Source organism: Lepidothrix coronata, unplaced genomic scaffold, assembly GCF_001604755.1.
Source record: "Lepidothrix coronata isolate B3197 unplaced genomic scaffold, Lepidothrix_coronata-1.0 Scaffold344, whole genome shotgun sequence".
NCBI classification, from domain to species: domain Eukaryota; kingdom Metazoa; phylum Chordata; class Aves; order Passeriformes; family Pipridae; genus Lepidothrix; species Lepidothrix coronata.
The window spans coordinates 269,399-283,171 of record NW_016690524.1 but is presented as its reverse complement, the minus strand read 5'-3'; the positions used below and the strand labels follow the sequence as shown (position 1 = coordinate 283,171).

At 70.8% G+C, this 13,773-nt stretch overlaps 2 protein-coding genes across 7 annotated transcripts in view; both read right to left on the bottom strand.

Moving 5' to 3' along the window:
• Nucleotides 1-804: 804 nt before the first annotated feature.
• MAPRE3 (microtubule associated protein RP/EB family member 3) lies at nt 805-8,012 on the bottom strand. Of its 3 annotated transcripts, none has more exons than XM_017838531.1 (7): nt 5,886-6,000; nt 3,432-3,559; nt 3,200-3,345; nt 2,847-3,048; nt 2,113-2,264; nt 1,874-2,026; nt 805-1,647 (listed from the first exon to the last, which is right to left on the bottom strand). In XM_017838531.1, the coding sequence occupies exons 1-7, from the start codon at nt 5,891-5,893 to the stop codon at nt 1,579-1,581; spliced, it is 858 nt and encodes a 285-aa protein (XP_017694020.1). In that variant the 5' UTR covers nt 5,894-6,000; the 3' UTR covers nt 805-1,578. The 3 variants fall into 3 exon arrangements, with proteins under 3 accessions (XP_017694020.1, XP_017694021.1, XP_017694023.1); XM_017838532.1 differs by lacking the exon at nt 5,886-6,000 and adding an exon at nt 7,912-8,012 and having other exon boundaries at nt 1,406-1,647; XM_017838534.1 differs by having other exon boundaries at nt 1,409-1,647; nt 2,892-3,048.
• A 2,232-nt stretch (nt 8,013-10,244) lies between these two features.
• DPYSL5 (dihydropyrimidinase like 5) overlaps nt 10,245-13,773 on the bottom strand; it is a 14,045-nt gene continuing 10,516 nt past the window's right edge. For 3 of the 4 annotated variants that reach the window (XM_017838527.1, XM_017838528.1, XM_017838529.1), the window contains exons 9-13: nt 13,366-13,507; nt 13,002-13,144; nt 12,713-12,920; nt 11,496-11,664; nt 10,245-10,377 (exon numbers count right to left, since the gene is read on the bottom strand). In XM_017838527.1, the coding sequence (XP_017694016.1) occupies nt 10,292-10,377; nt 11,496-11,664; nt 12,713-12,920; nt 13,002-13,144; nt 13,366-13,507 (748 nt within the window). In that variant the 3' untranslated portion in view covers nt 10,245-10,291. The remainder of the gene's footprint in view (nt 10,378-11,495; nt 11,665-12,712; nt 12,921-13,001; nt 13,145-13,365; nt 13,508-13,773) is intronic. The other variant, XM_017838530.1, reaches the window with a different exon arrangement.

Genomic DNA, 13,773 nt, shown 5'->3' with positions numbered 1-13,773 from the left:
CGTCCCGCACGGACCCGCCCCGCGCAGCGCCCGCGGACGCGCGTGGCCTCGGGGATGGGGCGTGTCTATGCAAATCACACACCGCTCGCGGGGGACGCCTGGACACGTCCCGCTCACACACCCCGCGGCCACGCGCGTCCGCGGGCGCTGCGCGGGGCGGGTCCGTGCGGGACGGTGGGGAGCGCGGGGCCGCACGGGTGCGGGGCCGGGTCCTTGGTGAGCGTGTGCTCGGGGTGGGTGCGCGGGGCGGGCGCGGTGCGGCTCGGGAGTTGGAGTCATACTTACCTGGCAGGGGAGACACCATGATCAGGCAGGTGGTTTTCCCAGGGCGAGGCTCATCCCTTGCACTCCGGGTGTGCTGACCCCTGCGATTTCCCCAAATGCGGGAAACTCGACTGCATAATTTGTGGTAGTGGGGGACTGCGTTCGCGCTCTCCCCTGACATTGTTGGTGAAATATAGAGTTAACCTCAGCCTTATCTGGCTGCGACTTCATCGGGCTCTGTCGCAAGGGATGCGATAGCCCCCATTCGCCGCTATGAGTCACGCAGCGTCCCTTCCCGCACGCCCCGCCCTACAATCTCTGCCAATGCCGAGGCAGCAGCGGGGGCTGGGGCGTCTCTGGGATTTTATATCCCAAAATACCCGCAACAATAAATTATTAACGCGAAATGGAACCGACTCGCAGCAGCCCCGCAGCTCCAGCTACCCGCCACCCGGCGTGGCCTGGCAGCACGGAGGGACCCCCAGGCTAGGGAGCAGGTCCAGGACCCCCTGGTGCCCCCCCAGCACGGGAAGGACACGGTGTTACCACACGAGTTTATTTAAATAAAACCGAACACAGATGCAGCGTTGCGACCGGAGTGATGGACCAGACAAGCGATGCGACAGGGACACGGCGGCCGGGGCGGGCGGGCGCTGCAAGCCCTCGCGGTCACCCACCCCGGACCCCGGCTCCGAGGGGGCCACGGGCGAGGGGAGAGGGCCACCGCTGTCCCCACCCCATAGCAGGGACAGGCTCCTGCTCTAGGACCCCCGTGGGGGCAGGTGCCCCCCACTGCCACGGCCGCACAGGGCTGGGGTCTCCTCTTCATCTTCCCGGGAACCTGAAGCAACACCTCCCTCCTCCACACCACAGCCTCCCGCCCCCGCGGGCTGCCAGGCACACCCACCCTGCCGCGGGGTCCCGGGGTCCCGTGGGGGTCCTGGCAGGGCGGGCAGCACGTGGCACCCCGGGCCAGCCCCCGAGGACTCGGTGTTCCGTCTCGCTCTCACCACGGGCAGGCGCGACGCCGGGGCGGCCGCGGCACTCGCTCACACCGAGGGGACAACGGAAATAAATATGGGGAGGGGGTGGCGCGGGCTGGGCCCCAGCGTGGGGCCCGAGCCCGGCCCCAGCCCCGGCCCCGGCGCGGCCGCGCTTCTCGCCCGGGGGACGTCGGCTGGTTATGGAGACGGGGGGTCCCCCCGGAGCTGCCGGAGACCGCGATGGCATGTGACAGTGCAGGGCGAGGCACGGGCTCGGACCTCGAATGTCTATGGTGGGGGGCGGCGCGGGGGGCACGGGCGCGGGCCGGGGCTAGTACTCGTCCTGGTCCTCTGGCGGCTGCTCCTCCAGCTCGTCATCCTCTGGTGGAGCGAAGCCCTCCTGAGGGAGATATGGTGGCCATTGGCACGAGGGTGGCAGAGGTGGGCACACTGACCCCCCCAGCATGGCACCAGGGCTTTGTCAAAGCCCAAACCTCCCTAGCACCTGGGGAAGCGAAGGAGGCTGGAAGCGGCCGTGTGGAAGGGGTCCGTCCCCTCCCAGGGATGCCCAGAGAACAGGATGAGGAGATGGGGGTCCCAGGGGTCCTGTGGTGCCCAGTGCTCACCTCCGTGGCGTAGAGGACGCTGACGATGCCGGTGATGATGGGGCTGTTCTCGTTCTCGTGCTCCTGGCAGATGAGCTCGATGTCCCGCAGTTTGCTGAAGTAGAAATCCCGCTCCTTCTCCAGCCCGTCCACCGTCAGCTTCAGGTCCATCAGCTATGGGAGAGGGAAATGGCCGGAGCCTTCAGGGCCTCCCACAACCCTGCGGTGTCCCCCAGCCCCCCTGGCAGGGTTGCCCCTACCTGCTGGTTGAGCTCCAGGATCTGCGCGTCGGCCTCGGTGCCGCCGTTGCGGGCGGCGGGCGAGTTTTTCCGAAGGATGCCGCTGGGCACATTGCCGAGGCGGGCTGGGTTTGGGGTGTTCTTGGGGCCGGTGGGGGAAGTTCTCTGGGGGACTTGACAGCACATGGGGACCGGTGGGTTAATGCCAGCGAGGGGGCTGTCAGTGGGGACCCTCCCCTGCATCATGCCCAGAGGCAGCAGTGGGCAGCAAGGGCAGGCAGAGCCATGGCTTCAGGCTCTCCTGCTTTCAGCCCCCCTGTCTCTGTTTCCCCTGGCAGATTTCACCCCCAACAGCCCCCAGGGGTGCTCGTGGCTTGGTTGGGGTTTGCTGTGCAATTTGGGGGGAGTCCCAGCCCTTGAGATGCTCCCATGTGGCTGGCACAGGGAGCCCCCGATGCCCACGGGAGCTGCACCATGGTGGCACAGCACAGGAGGACGGCAGCCAAGGGGGGCAAACCACCCCAGCCCGGGGTGAGCGGGCAGACGGAGGCAGCTGAGCCTGCCCCAGCTCCCTGCTGTTCCCTCCACCTCCCTGCTGTCCCCTCCACCGCCCCGCTGTCCCTGCAGTCCCGCCCAGCCCCCCCGTTACAGGCAGGCAGGCAGCAGAGCGGGGTGCAGGCAGGGGTTCGGGGGGATGCCTGGCCGTGGGGTGCAGGGGGCGGGGGCAGCGCTCGCTGGGGGGCCCCGGACATTACCTGCAGTGCCAATGGGTTTCTTGGATTTGTTGTAGATGTGATCACCTGGGTTAGGGGGGGGCGCGACGTCCTGGCCCTGCCGCGCCAGCAGCGGGTTGTACTCCTTCCCGTCGTAGTTGGCGTCAAAGAATTTCTTGAACCACTGGATGAACTCAAAGTTGTCCTGGAACTTGCCCTTCACCAGCCGCTCCACGGCGATGATCTGGGGGCACACGGAGGGACTGGTGGGGCTGTGCCCCCGGTGTGGCCCCCGTGGGGGGGGGCCGGGGGCGGGGACGCCCCCGTGGCGGGGATGCCGGCACGGCACGGCACAGCCCCCTGTGGCACAGCCCCCGCCATCCCCATGGACCTACTTTGTCCACTCCCATCTTCTTGAAGGCGGCCTGCAGCACCTTGAAGTTGTGGATGTACTCGTGCTCCAGCTTGGCCTGGAATTTCACCTTCCGCAGGTGCACGCAGCCGGGGAACAGCATGTCCATGAACTGGCAATAGGCAGCCCCTGTGCCGAGCCCACGCCACGGTCAGGGGGGGCTGGGGGCACCGAGACACCGCCCCCTCCGTGTCCCCAAACCCCCCCGAGCCCACCTGAGCAGAGCTGCTCGATCTTGGTGTAGTTGAGCTGCAGGGAGTCGTTGACCCAGGCCAGCATGTCATGGCGGCTCAGGTTCTCGCTGGTCACCGACGTCGAGTACACATTGACGGCCATGCCCCAGCTGTGAGAGACAGGGGTCACACCGGCACCCCGGGTGTGTCCATCCCACACAGGCTCTCACACTGGGGGCACTGGAACCTGGGGCACACATCCCACCCGGGCTCCAGTACTCGGGGATGCTGGGGCCAGGCTGCCATGGGACCTGTGGGACCACCCCCCTTCAGCTGCACCCACAAACAAGGCAGGAGGGGTGTGACAGGGAGGGGTGAGGGTCTCCAGAAGCCCCATGGTGGCCCACTCGGCTGGGTGGACCCCTGCCCTGAACAGGGGTACCCAGAGGAGCTGGGTCACAGGGTGCCACCGGGAGCAAGACACAGATGTAGTGCAGGATGTTGCTCACGGGCAGGGAATCCCAGGGGACGTGGGCACCACGGAGGGGTCACGGGCACTGCCGAGGGCACTGCCTCTGCACCGGGGGGATGTTGCTGCCCTGTGTGAGGCCACGGGGCTCCCGGGGGCTGCTGCCCATAAGCAGCTTAGGGCCCCCCCTCCGGCCCCCGGTGCTGCCTAATCTGCTGGGGCCAGGATCGGGATTGGGGTCCATTAGAGCAGGGCTTAGAGGGGCAACATCTGCCGGCAGGCATGGCCACAGGCCCGCGCCCAGATGGTGGGGGGCTCTGGGACCCCCTGTCCATGGCCCCGGCACTGCACAGCAAGGGGAGCCCCACCAAAGAGTGGTGGGCACCGAGCCCCCATCCCACTGCCCCCCACAAAATGCTTTAGCTCAGGGACCGATCGAGGGTCCCAGTCCTGCTGCCCCTCCCCGGGGCCGAGGGTCCCCGTGCCCCTTTCCCCCCCCCGCGCAGCAGCGGTGGCAGCGGCGGTGTTAATCCGCTTCCCTCCCTGGCCAGGGGGGCTGCGGGGCCCGGGCCAGCTGCCAGGCGGGGGCTTGGGGGGGGCGATCCCCATCACCCCCCTCCCGCTGCCACAGCCCGGGGGAGGCGAGGGGGGGCACTGCCACCGCGCGGCTGCGCCCTGGGGGGCTGGGGGTGCATTGGCGGGGGGCTGTGGGGCGCTGCCACCTCCCCCGTGCCCGTTTGGGGAGGAACAGGTGCCGGTGGCCGCAGCCCCCCCACGCTCGGGCTCAGCACCGCGGTGACTCAGCACCGGCGATGCCGCACGGCCGCGGCCGTGGCCGCTTGAACCCCACGGGCAGCTGAGCCGACCGCCCCCCGCCGCGGCCGGGACCCCCGGCCCGCTCCGCCGTGCCACCGCACGCAGCTGGGGGCGGGTATCGGTATTTTTAGCCGCCACCGCAGCCTCTGGAACCGCGGTCCCCGCGCCGCCGCCATCCCCGGCACGGCGCGGTGGGCACCGACCGCTCCCGGCACCGGCGAGAGCCAGAGCCCTCCCCCGCGCCCGTCCCGCGGCCTCGTGCCAGCGGGGTGCGGGCAGGGGTCCCCCCCAGGCTCTGCCCCTCTCCCCCCTCCCCTGGCCCCGGCAGCGGAGCTGAGTCATGCGCGGCGCTGAGCCAGAGCCACGCGCACTGCGGTGCCGCGGCTGCCGGGAACCGCCGCGCCGGGGCCGGGGGCTGCAGAGGGCCGCGTGGGGCAGGGGCTGCCCGCCCACGCCGCCCAGGAGCCGCCGACAAACCCCCGCCATCGCCGGCCCTTCCCCAAATAACCGGAGCTGCCGCCGGCAGAGCTGGACCCACCGCGAACCGCGGGGCCGCACCGTGACCCAGCGGAGCGGGAGATGCCCGGCGGGACCCGACACGGCCGCCCACGGCTCTTAGGCCCTCTGCCCGCGTTTGGGACCGGGCAGGGACTCCTTGCGGCCCCAACGGGGACGAGTTTCCCAGCGGGATGAACTGGGGTGTCACGGCGCCAGGCGAGCCCTACGTGTCGCCACCAGCCGCACCCCGACTCCCGCACACGCCGGCACACGTGAGAGCCCGGGCGAGAACCTTGGCCCGCGGGGAGAACCGTGACACGCCGGCAGAACCCTGACCCCTTCGGGGGAACCCTGACCCCGCCAGGCACCGGCGTGTCCTGACCCCGGAGCGGGGACGCGCTGGCCGGGGCACGCAGTGCCACCCAGCCCGTCCCCACCCTCCCAAACCTCCCAAACACCTTCCAAGCCCCCGGCGCAGCGCCGAGCACGCCCCGGTGTAATGACAGGGCAGCCAGGGCCTGCGGCACCCTCCGACCCGCTGCCGCCCCGACGCCGGGTGATGGACGCGCCCAGGGCCGGGAGCCTCCGGCCCGGCCGGTTTGCCGCCTGCTGGTGCCAAAAACCTAATGAAAATAAGAACTGAGCCCCGATTCCCGGCAGGTCGTGGGGAGAGGGACTGTTGCCGGGCACCCGGCCAGGCGGGGGACGCTTACCGCTGCATTTTAATTGTCCGGCCCCGAGCTGATAATCACGGCCCCGGGCTGTGTCCGTGCCCGTCCCGCGGCGCAGCCGGGGCGCACGCAGAGGTCGTCCGGGCCCGGTCCCACGGCGCAGCCCCCGGGCCGCTCTGCCCAAACAAACGGGAGCAGAGTGAGGCCGGACGCGTGTGCCAGCGCCGGGGCGGCCGTGCCACCGCGGCGGCCGAGGGCGGCACCGACAGCGGGCACCGAGAGCCGGGCGGCGCGTCGGTGCCGGCCCGGCAGCACCGCGGTGCCGGGGCGAACTGGGCTGCTGCGACTGGCGGGTTCTATTTTGGGAGCCGTCCCGGTGGCTTCTCAAGTGACAAACACGGGAGGGGGGTGGCAGACAGCCCGGTGGGGGCTGAGCGCCGTGTGGAGCCGCCGCGGGGCTGCCGGGGATCTGGCAGCGGGCACGGTGGCCCGGGTGCCATCAGGGGTGGCCACTCGCCGCTGTTCCCCCCAGGGGTCCCCCCAGTGCCACTTCCCCCCACTCCGAGTGGAGCATCCCCGCTCCCCAGCCTGCGCTGCGGTGGGCACAGGTGGGTTTGCCGGGCGCGGGCAGCCCCCAGCCCCGCACCGGCTCCATCCCCAGCCCCGCACCGGCTCCATCCCCAGCCCCGCACCGGCTCCATCCCCAGCACCCTTCCCTGTCTCCCGGCGGCAGTGCCCGTCCCGACGAGACGAACCGGCCGTTCACGCACCGGGAGCTGTCGGCTCCCGACGGCGATGCCTGCGCGGTGCCGGCGCCCGGAACGCGGGGTGGGTGCCCGGCCGAGCAAATCCCCCCGCCCCGCTCGGCTCCCGCTAACCTAAATAACTCGGTACGGCGGCGGGAGCATGTGCAGAGAGGAGCCCTCCCCCCCGCTCCTGAAATATTAATGCCGAGCGCCGCGGGATGAGCCGAGCCGGGAGAGCCGGGGCGGGCGGGGGACACGCTCCCGCTCCCGGCCGGGACACTCTGCCCGTGCCACGCCGCCGGCAGCGCTGTCCCCACCGTGTCCCCACAGCGTGACGGGACGGACAGTGAGGGCTCACGACACCCCCGGGACCCCGATCACACTGGGGGAGGTCTTGGGGCGGCGCTGGGGGCCGGGTCTGTGCGCTCCGACCGCGGCGGGGGGGACCCGCTCGGGAAGGCCCGGGCGGGAGATGGGGTTGGCTGTCCCCGGGACGGCGGGGGAGCACAGGGAAGGGGCCCGGCCCCATCCCGACACGCACGCGCCAGTGACACCACGATCGCACCGGTGACAACCCGTCCCAGTGACACCGCGGCCGTGCCGGTGACACTGCCGCCATGAGTCCGAGCACCGGGAGCGCGTCACGCTCGGTGGGTCACGGTGACAGCCGCCTGCCGCCCGGGACCGCCACGGCAGCATACCGGGAGTGTCACCCACATCAGCACCGGCGGGACGGCACCGGCGGCACCGGCACTGCCCGACCGGCGGCGGCCCGGCCCCGCAGGACCCCCCAGACCGGGGATCCCCGGGTGACGCCCAGGCCCCGCTGATGCCCGGGACCGGTGGCGATGCCCGGGCCGGTGCTGCGCGGTGCCGGGACTACAGCTACCGCCTGCCGGTGCCGTACGGGACCGCGCCGTACCGGGGCCGCATCGTGCCGTGCCCGCGGCCCCGCGGAAGCCGCAGCCGGGCCGCAGGAACGGCCGTCGCTGAGTCAGGCCCGGCCCCGCCGCCACCGGCCCCGCGGGACCACCCGGCCTCGCCGCTCAGCCCCGGCCCCGTTCCCGGCCCGGTCGCGGCCGCTCCATCCCCGGCGGCACCGGACAGACCCCCCAAACCACCCGCGGCCGTTTCATCCCCGGAGGCCCCGCGGCCCCCCGGCCTCGCCTCTCAGGCCGTGTTCTCGGCCCGGCCCCGCCGCTCCATTCCCGGAGGCCCCGCGGCCCCCCCGGCCGGCGCCGGTGGCCGGTGCGGGGATGCGGGCGATGGCGACGGCGCTGCCCGGTCCCTCCCTGGCGCCTGGATGGTCCCGCCGCACTCACCGCTCGGCCGCGGCCGCCGCCGCTCCGCTCCCCCCGTTTCGCTGCCGCCGCTCCGGGACCGGGACCGGGACCGGGCCGGGACCGTTCGGACCCACCGCGCCTGCGCCGTCCCCCCGGCGGGCGGGGCTGGCCTTTGGACCCCGCCCATGCTGCCATGGCAACTGACGTGGCCACGCCCTCTTCGACTATGGCAACGGACGTGGCCACGCCCCCTCTCCACCATGGAAACCATCATGCCCTCCCCTCCTGTCGCCATGGCAACGGGTCTGGCCACGCCCCGCCAGCCTTGTTTCCCACACAGCGCCCCCTGGCGGCGGGCGGAGCCCCCTGCACGGCCGGGACACACCGGGACCCTCCGGACCCCCCCGGAACCCTCCCGGACACCCCGGACACCCCCGGGACCCTCCCGGACCCCCCGGGACCCCCCGGACACTCCTGGAACCCTCTCGGATCCCCCGGGACCCCTCTGCAACCTCCCCAGGACCTCCTCGGGCTCCTCCCAAACTCCCCTCGGGACCCCCAAGCACTCCCGGGACACCACCGGGACCACTCTAGGACTTCCCTAGAGACCCTCTGAGAGCCCCTCGTGCAGCCTTGTGACCTCTCTGGGACCCCTGAGCCCTCTCTGGACCTTAGAGAGCCTCAAACTATGCCGGGACAGGCGGGACCCCTCCTGTAGCCCGAGGCTCCCCCCCGCCGTGTGACACACCTGAGACCACAGAGCCCCCCCGACACCACAAGCCCCCTGCATCCCCCGTCTGTGTCTGTGCATCTGAGCAGAGGATGTACATGTGGTGGCAGGGCCAGCCCCGTGTCCCCACAGTGTCCCTCTGTCACCACGTCCCCAGCTGTGTCCCCACACATTCCATGCCCCCCTGTGTCCCCACATCTCCATGCATGTCCCTAGGTGTGCCCTCGTGTCCCCATGTAACCCCATGTCCCCCTGTGTCCTCACGTGTGTCCCCCCGTGTCCCCATGTCCCCACGTGTGTCCCCTCTGTGTCCCCATGTCCCCACAAATGCCCCCCCCCGTGTCCCCATGTCAGGGCTCTTTCTGCTCCCAGCACCTTCCTGGGCACCACTTGTCCCCAGTGCCATGGCCATGGGGTCCCTAATCCTGTCCCCCATCTGGATCCCCCACCCTGGACCCCCCCGGACCCCCCAGACCCCCAAGCAGGCACAGGTTGGGCGCTGTGAACGGTCTTTAATGAGCAAACAACGGACGGCAGGTTCCTAAATTGGCCGTGTGGGACCACCCAGGGGGACACGGGACCCCCCACCAGGCACCCACCGGCCCCCAAACACCTACAGGGACCTACAGGGGGAGGGCACAGGGTGGGGGGGGTGGGGAGCGGGGCCAGGGCACCCCCAATAGCACCAGGGGGGACGGGAACCCCTCGGGGGGGGCCACACGCACCCGGACCCCCATCGGCACCGGGGGCAGCACTGGGGGCCCGGTGGGTGAGCGGGGACCCAGCACAGCCTGGAACAGGTGTCAGAGGGGTGGGGACACGTGTGCAGGTGTGCTGAGGGGTTCACCTGCGCACACGCGTGTGCAAACACGCCTGGGAGCGTGAGGGGTGACACAGGCGTGTGCTGGGGACACCTCGCTGGGCCCGGGCAGGGGTGACACAGGGGGGACACGCGTGTGCACGCCTGTGCCAGGGCAGCTCGCTGGCCCCGTGCTCGTGCAGGGGTGTGCGTGACACCGCTCCTGCCGGGGTGGGGGCACGGAGAGGGGCAGGAACGGGGGTGTGGGGATGGGGAGGTGCAGGGAGGGGGAAGGGGGGACAGGGATGGAGGGGAGGGTGAGAGGGGGCAGGAGTGGGGCTGCAGGAGTGCAGGTGAGGGTCAGGCGTGGGGGAAAGGGATGGGAATGGGGGGCTGGGGTGTGGTGGGGATTCAGGGATGGATGGTGGTGCAGGGATGGAGGTGGAGACAGGAGGACAGTGACGGGGACTGCGGTTAAGGGCGGTGATGGGGGTTAGGGATAGGGACTTGGTGATGGAGGACGGGCAGGAATGGGGTTCAGGGACGGTGATGGGGGTCAGGGGTGGGGTCAGGCCAGGGGCAGGAAGGGGGGGGTCCCTGCGTCTCCCCTACGCTAGTGACACAAACCACTTCAGAGTATTTCCACGTGATGCACAAACAAGTCAAAAATTCACTGATCCAAACCCAACGTGCAAACAGAAAAGGGCCGGGGGGGCACCCGCTGCCCCCGGCCCTCCGCGGCCCCCGCGCACGGCCCCGCCGCCGGCACGGCCCCGCCGGCAGCACGGGGGCCAGGCAGGGCCCCCCGGCGAGGGGAGCCCCGCCCGAGCCGGGTCCGGGGGGCGCTGGGGGCGGCGCCCGGTCCTCAGTTGGGGGACAGGTCCCCGGCTCTACCAGATGCCGCTCGACCGGCCCCCGGGGGGAGCGAGAATCCGGGCCGAGGCTCGTTTTGGAACGTGGTCATCGATCTGAGAACCTGCCGGGCACACGGACGGACGGCGGGTGTCAGGGTGGGGGCAGCGGGAGCACGGTCCTGCAGAACCCCTCAGACCACACCACCGGCAATGGGGACAGCAGGGGCTCTGTGTCCCCCCAGCACTGCAGGGACAGGGGATGCTCTGTGTCCCCCCAGCACTGCAGGGACAGGGGATGCTCTGTGTCCCCCCAGCACTGCAGGGACAGGGGATGCTCTGTGTCCCCCCAGCACTGCAGGGACAGGGGTGGTCCGTGTCCCCCCAGCACTGCAGGGACAGGGGATGCTCCGTGCCCTCTCAGCACTGCAGGGACAGGGGATGCTCCGTGCCCTCTCAGCACTGCAGGGACAGGGGATGCTCCGTGCCCTCTCAGCACTGCAGGGACAGGGATGCTCCGTGCCCTCTCAGCACTGCAGGGACAGGGGATGCTCCGTGCCCCCTTGCTCCCGCCCCGGCTGTGCCGGATGCAGTGGGGGAGCACCGACCCCGCCTCGTGCAGCCCCTCCATGTGCCAGCACGGACGTTCAGCCCCCAAGTCCCATGTCCTGCCTCGGGGGGCTGGAGCAGCTCCAGTGCTACCGGAGCATTGTCCAGGCACAGCGTGGGGAGCCGGGGCTGCCCGAGCACAGGACGCAGCTCCATCCTGCCTGGCACAGACCCTCAGACTGGCACAGTCCCCCCCAGCCACTCCCCTGACCACCCCAGACCCCCGGCCAGTGCAGCCACACAACGGACAGTGCACAGAGGGAGGGAGGGGTGAGGGCTGAGGGGCTGCAGGTCCAGGGAAGGGGGCAACTCTGCTCTGCCACGGCTCCCTGCCCGGGAGAAGGGGGGCTGCACCCTGCGGGGGGGGTGATGGGAGTGATGGGGACACCGTGAGGTGGCAGTAGGGACACCCTGGGGAGGGGGGTGACAGGACAGCCTGGGGGAAGGATGGCAGGACACCCTGGGGTGACAGTGGGAACACCCTGGGGGGGGTGATGGGGTCACTCGGGGGTGGCAAGTGCCCGGCCAGTGCCGGACACTGCCGGATGTGGGGCTGAGGGTGAGCCCGGGGGGGCCGAGGCCGGGGGGTCCCAAGGCCGGGGGGCCGGGCCCCTCGCTGCGGCCCTGCTCTTACCGGAGAGGCTGAAGCTGGACTCGTGGAGGTCCCTCATGCCCCCGTGTCGCGTGGCCGGCCGGGTGGGCGTATCGGCCAGGGGCGTCCCCGTCTCTTTTTTCCCAGCATGCACAACCACGGCCACGTCCCCCAGGTACGGGGTGCGATCCACACCCCGCAGCTTCAAAGTCTGCCGGGAGCGAGAGAGAGAGCGGAGAGAGCGTCAGCACCCACGGTGGGGGCTGCGGCCGGGGCTGGGGGGGCCCGCGGTGCCAGCGGGGTGAGGGGTGCCAGGGCCCTACAGCGGGGTGCGGATCGGCCGGTCCGGGAGAGGGAAAGGGCTGGGGCATGCTGGGGCTGGGGAGGGGGCTGTGGTGTGGGGAGGGGGCTGCGGCTGGGGAGGGGGCACTCGGCAGGGTGCTGGGCAGGCTGAGGGGCTCCTGGTGCAGAGCAGCAGGACCGGGGGCTGGGGGAGGTGGGTGACCCTGGCAGAGCAGCCCCTCGCCCTGTCCCCCCAGCAATGCCATGCCAAGCCAAGCCAAGCCATGCCACGCCAAGCCAAGCCCATGCGATACCCTGTGCCCTCCCCGCAGCCACACAGCTCCAGCCAGGCACTCCGGTGCTGGCCACCAGCTCCTTGTGACAGTGCCAGGTCCCCCCTCGCAGCACCAGCACCGCCCCAGTCCCCCAGCACAGCCCCTACAGCCACGGCTCTGGGGCACAGGGTGGGCCCTGGTGCTGGGGGCTGCCAGAGCTCCCGGGTGTCACGGCCGGGCAGCCCCTGCCAGGTGTGTCTGGTGCACGTGGTGCCACCGTGAGCCGTGGGGCTGCCTTGGGGGCACCCAGCAAAGGGCAGAGAGCCAGGACAGAGGGCTGGGGGGGCCCTGACATTCGGCCTTGGGATGACCACAAGCCACACATGTGTTAGGACAACTGTCCCCTTGCAGTGCCAGCAAGGACCCAGGGAAGGGTCCTCCATTGCACACCCACCTGCGGGGACCCCCCGTCCCCTGAGCCAGGCACGCTGTGCTCTTGTCACCTGCCCCAGCGTGGCACTGGCCATGGCACAGTGTGGCACGGCACTGTGGTGGCACAGACCCTTCTTCCACACCTGCTGGGACCACTGTGGCCACCGGCCCCTTGTCCCATCCAGCACCCCGCGTGGTGCAGCCCTGCCCCACACTGTGGCACCGCTCTGGCACTGCTCTGGCACTGCTCTGCCTTGGCCCCCCCCGTACCTTCTCCCGCTGCACCAGCTTCTTGTAGGCGACGTCCGGGAAGGAGCGGAGCGGGCAGAACTTGCCGGTGCCCTCGGCACACATGAACACGCCGTTCTCGTAGACCACGCGCCCGCGGCTGATGGTGACCAGGGGCACCCCGTGGCACCGCATGTTCTCGTACAGGTTGATGTCCCCACCCTGCACCTGGGTGCTGGCCGAGATGGTCCTGGGCGGGGGGATGGCACGGTGAGGGGTGCTGGTGGCACGGGGAGCCCCTTCCCAGCCCCCTGCCATGGGCTGCACCTACTTGGTGGCCTCGGGGTCCCAGACCACGACGTCAGCGTCGGCCCCGGGGATGATCCGGCCCTTGCGGGGGTACAGGTTGTGGATCTTGGCAGCGTTGGAGCTGGTCACGGCCACGAAGCGGTTCTCATCCATCTTACCCCCCACCTGACACAGGAGTGGGGGTGAGGACGTGCCAGGCTGTGTCCCATCCTATCCCTACAAGCCCCCACGGCACCCTAGAGGTGCTGCTGGGGCTGGGACCCTCGCCAGGACCCACTGGGGTGGCACTGGGGAGCACCTCACCCACCAGCAAACACCCCACGGGATGTCCCACCCCAGCAGAGCCCCCCGGGGCAGCCCCGTGCCAGGGCCTGGCAGTGCCGTACCACGCCGCGCTCCCAGATGATGTTCATGCGGTCCTGCACCCCGCTGACACCGTGGGGGATCTTGGTGAAGTCCTCCTTGCCCATGGCCTTCTGCTTGGTGCTGAAGGGCCGGTGGTCCGAGGCCACGATGTTCAGCGTGTCGCTGCGGGGGGACAGGACAGGGTGGGGGACGGCACCCCTGGGGCTGCTCGGGGTGCCTGGGGAGCCCAGAGCCCAGGGAATGGGGCACCTACACCACGGGGTGCCTGGAGACCTGGGCACCTGGGGGGCAGGGTGCCCAGGGAATGGGGTATCCATGCAGGGAGTGTTCGGGGGGCAGGGTGCCCAGGGAATGGGGTATCCATGCAGGGAGTGCTTGGGGGGCAGGGTGCCCAGGGAATGGGGTATCCATGCAGGGAGTGCTCAGGG

What these genes read in the sequence shown, in the direction of transcription:
- MAPRE3 (XM_017838531.1), bottom strand. An exon ending in GATCGAGCAGCTCTGCTCAG is followed by an intron (nt 3,346 to 3,431) that starts GTGGGCTCGGGG and finishes GGCTCGGCACAG; the next exon opens with GGGCTGCCTATTGCCAGTTC. An exon ending in GAAACCCATTGGCACTGCAG is followed by an intron (nt 2,265 to 2,846) that starts GTAATGTCCGGG and finishes TGTGCTGTCAAG; the next exon opens with TCCCCCAGAGAACTTCCCCC.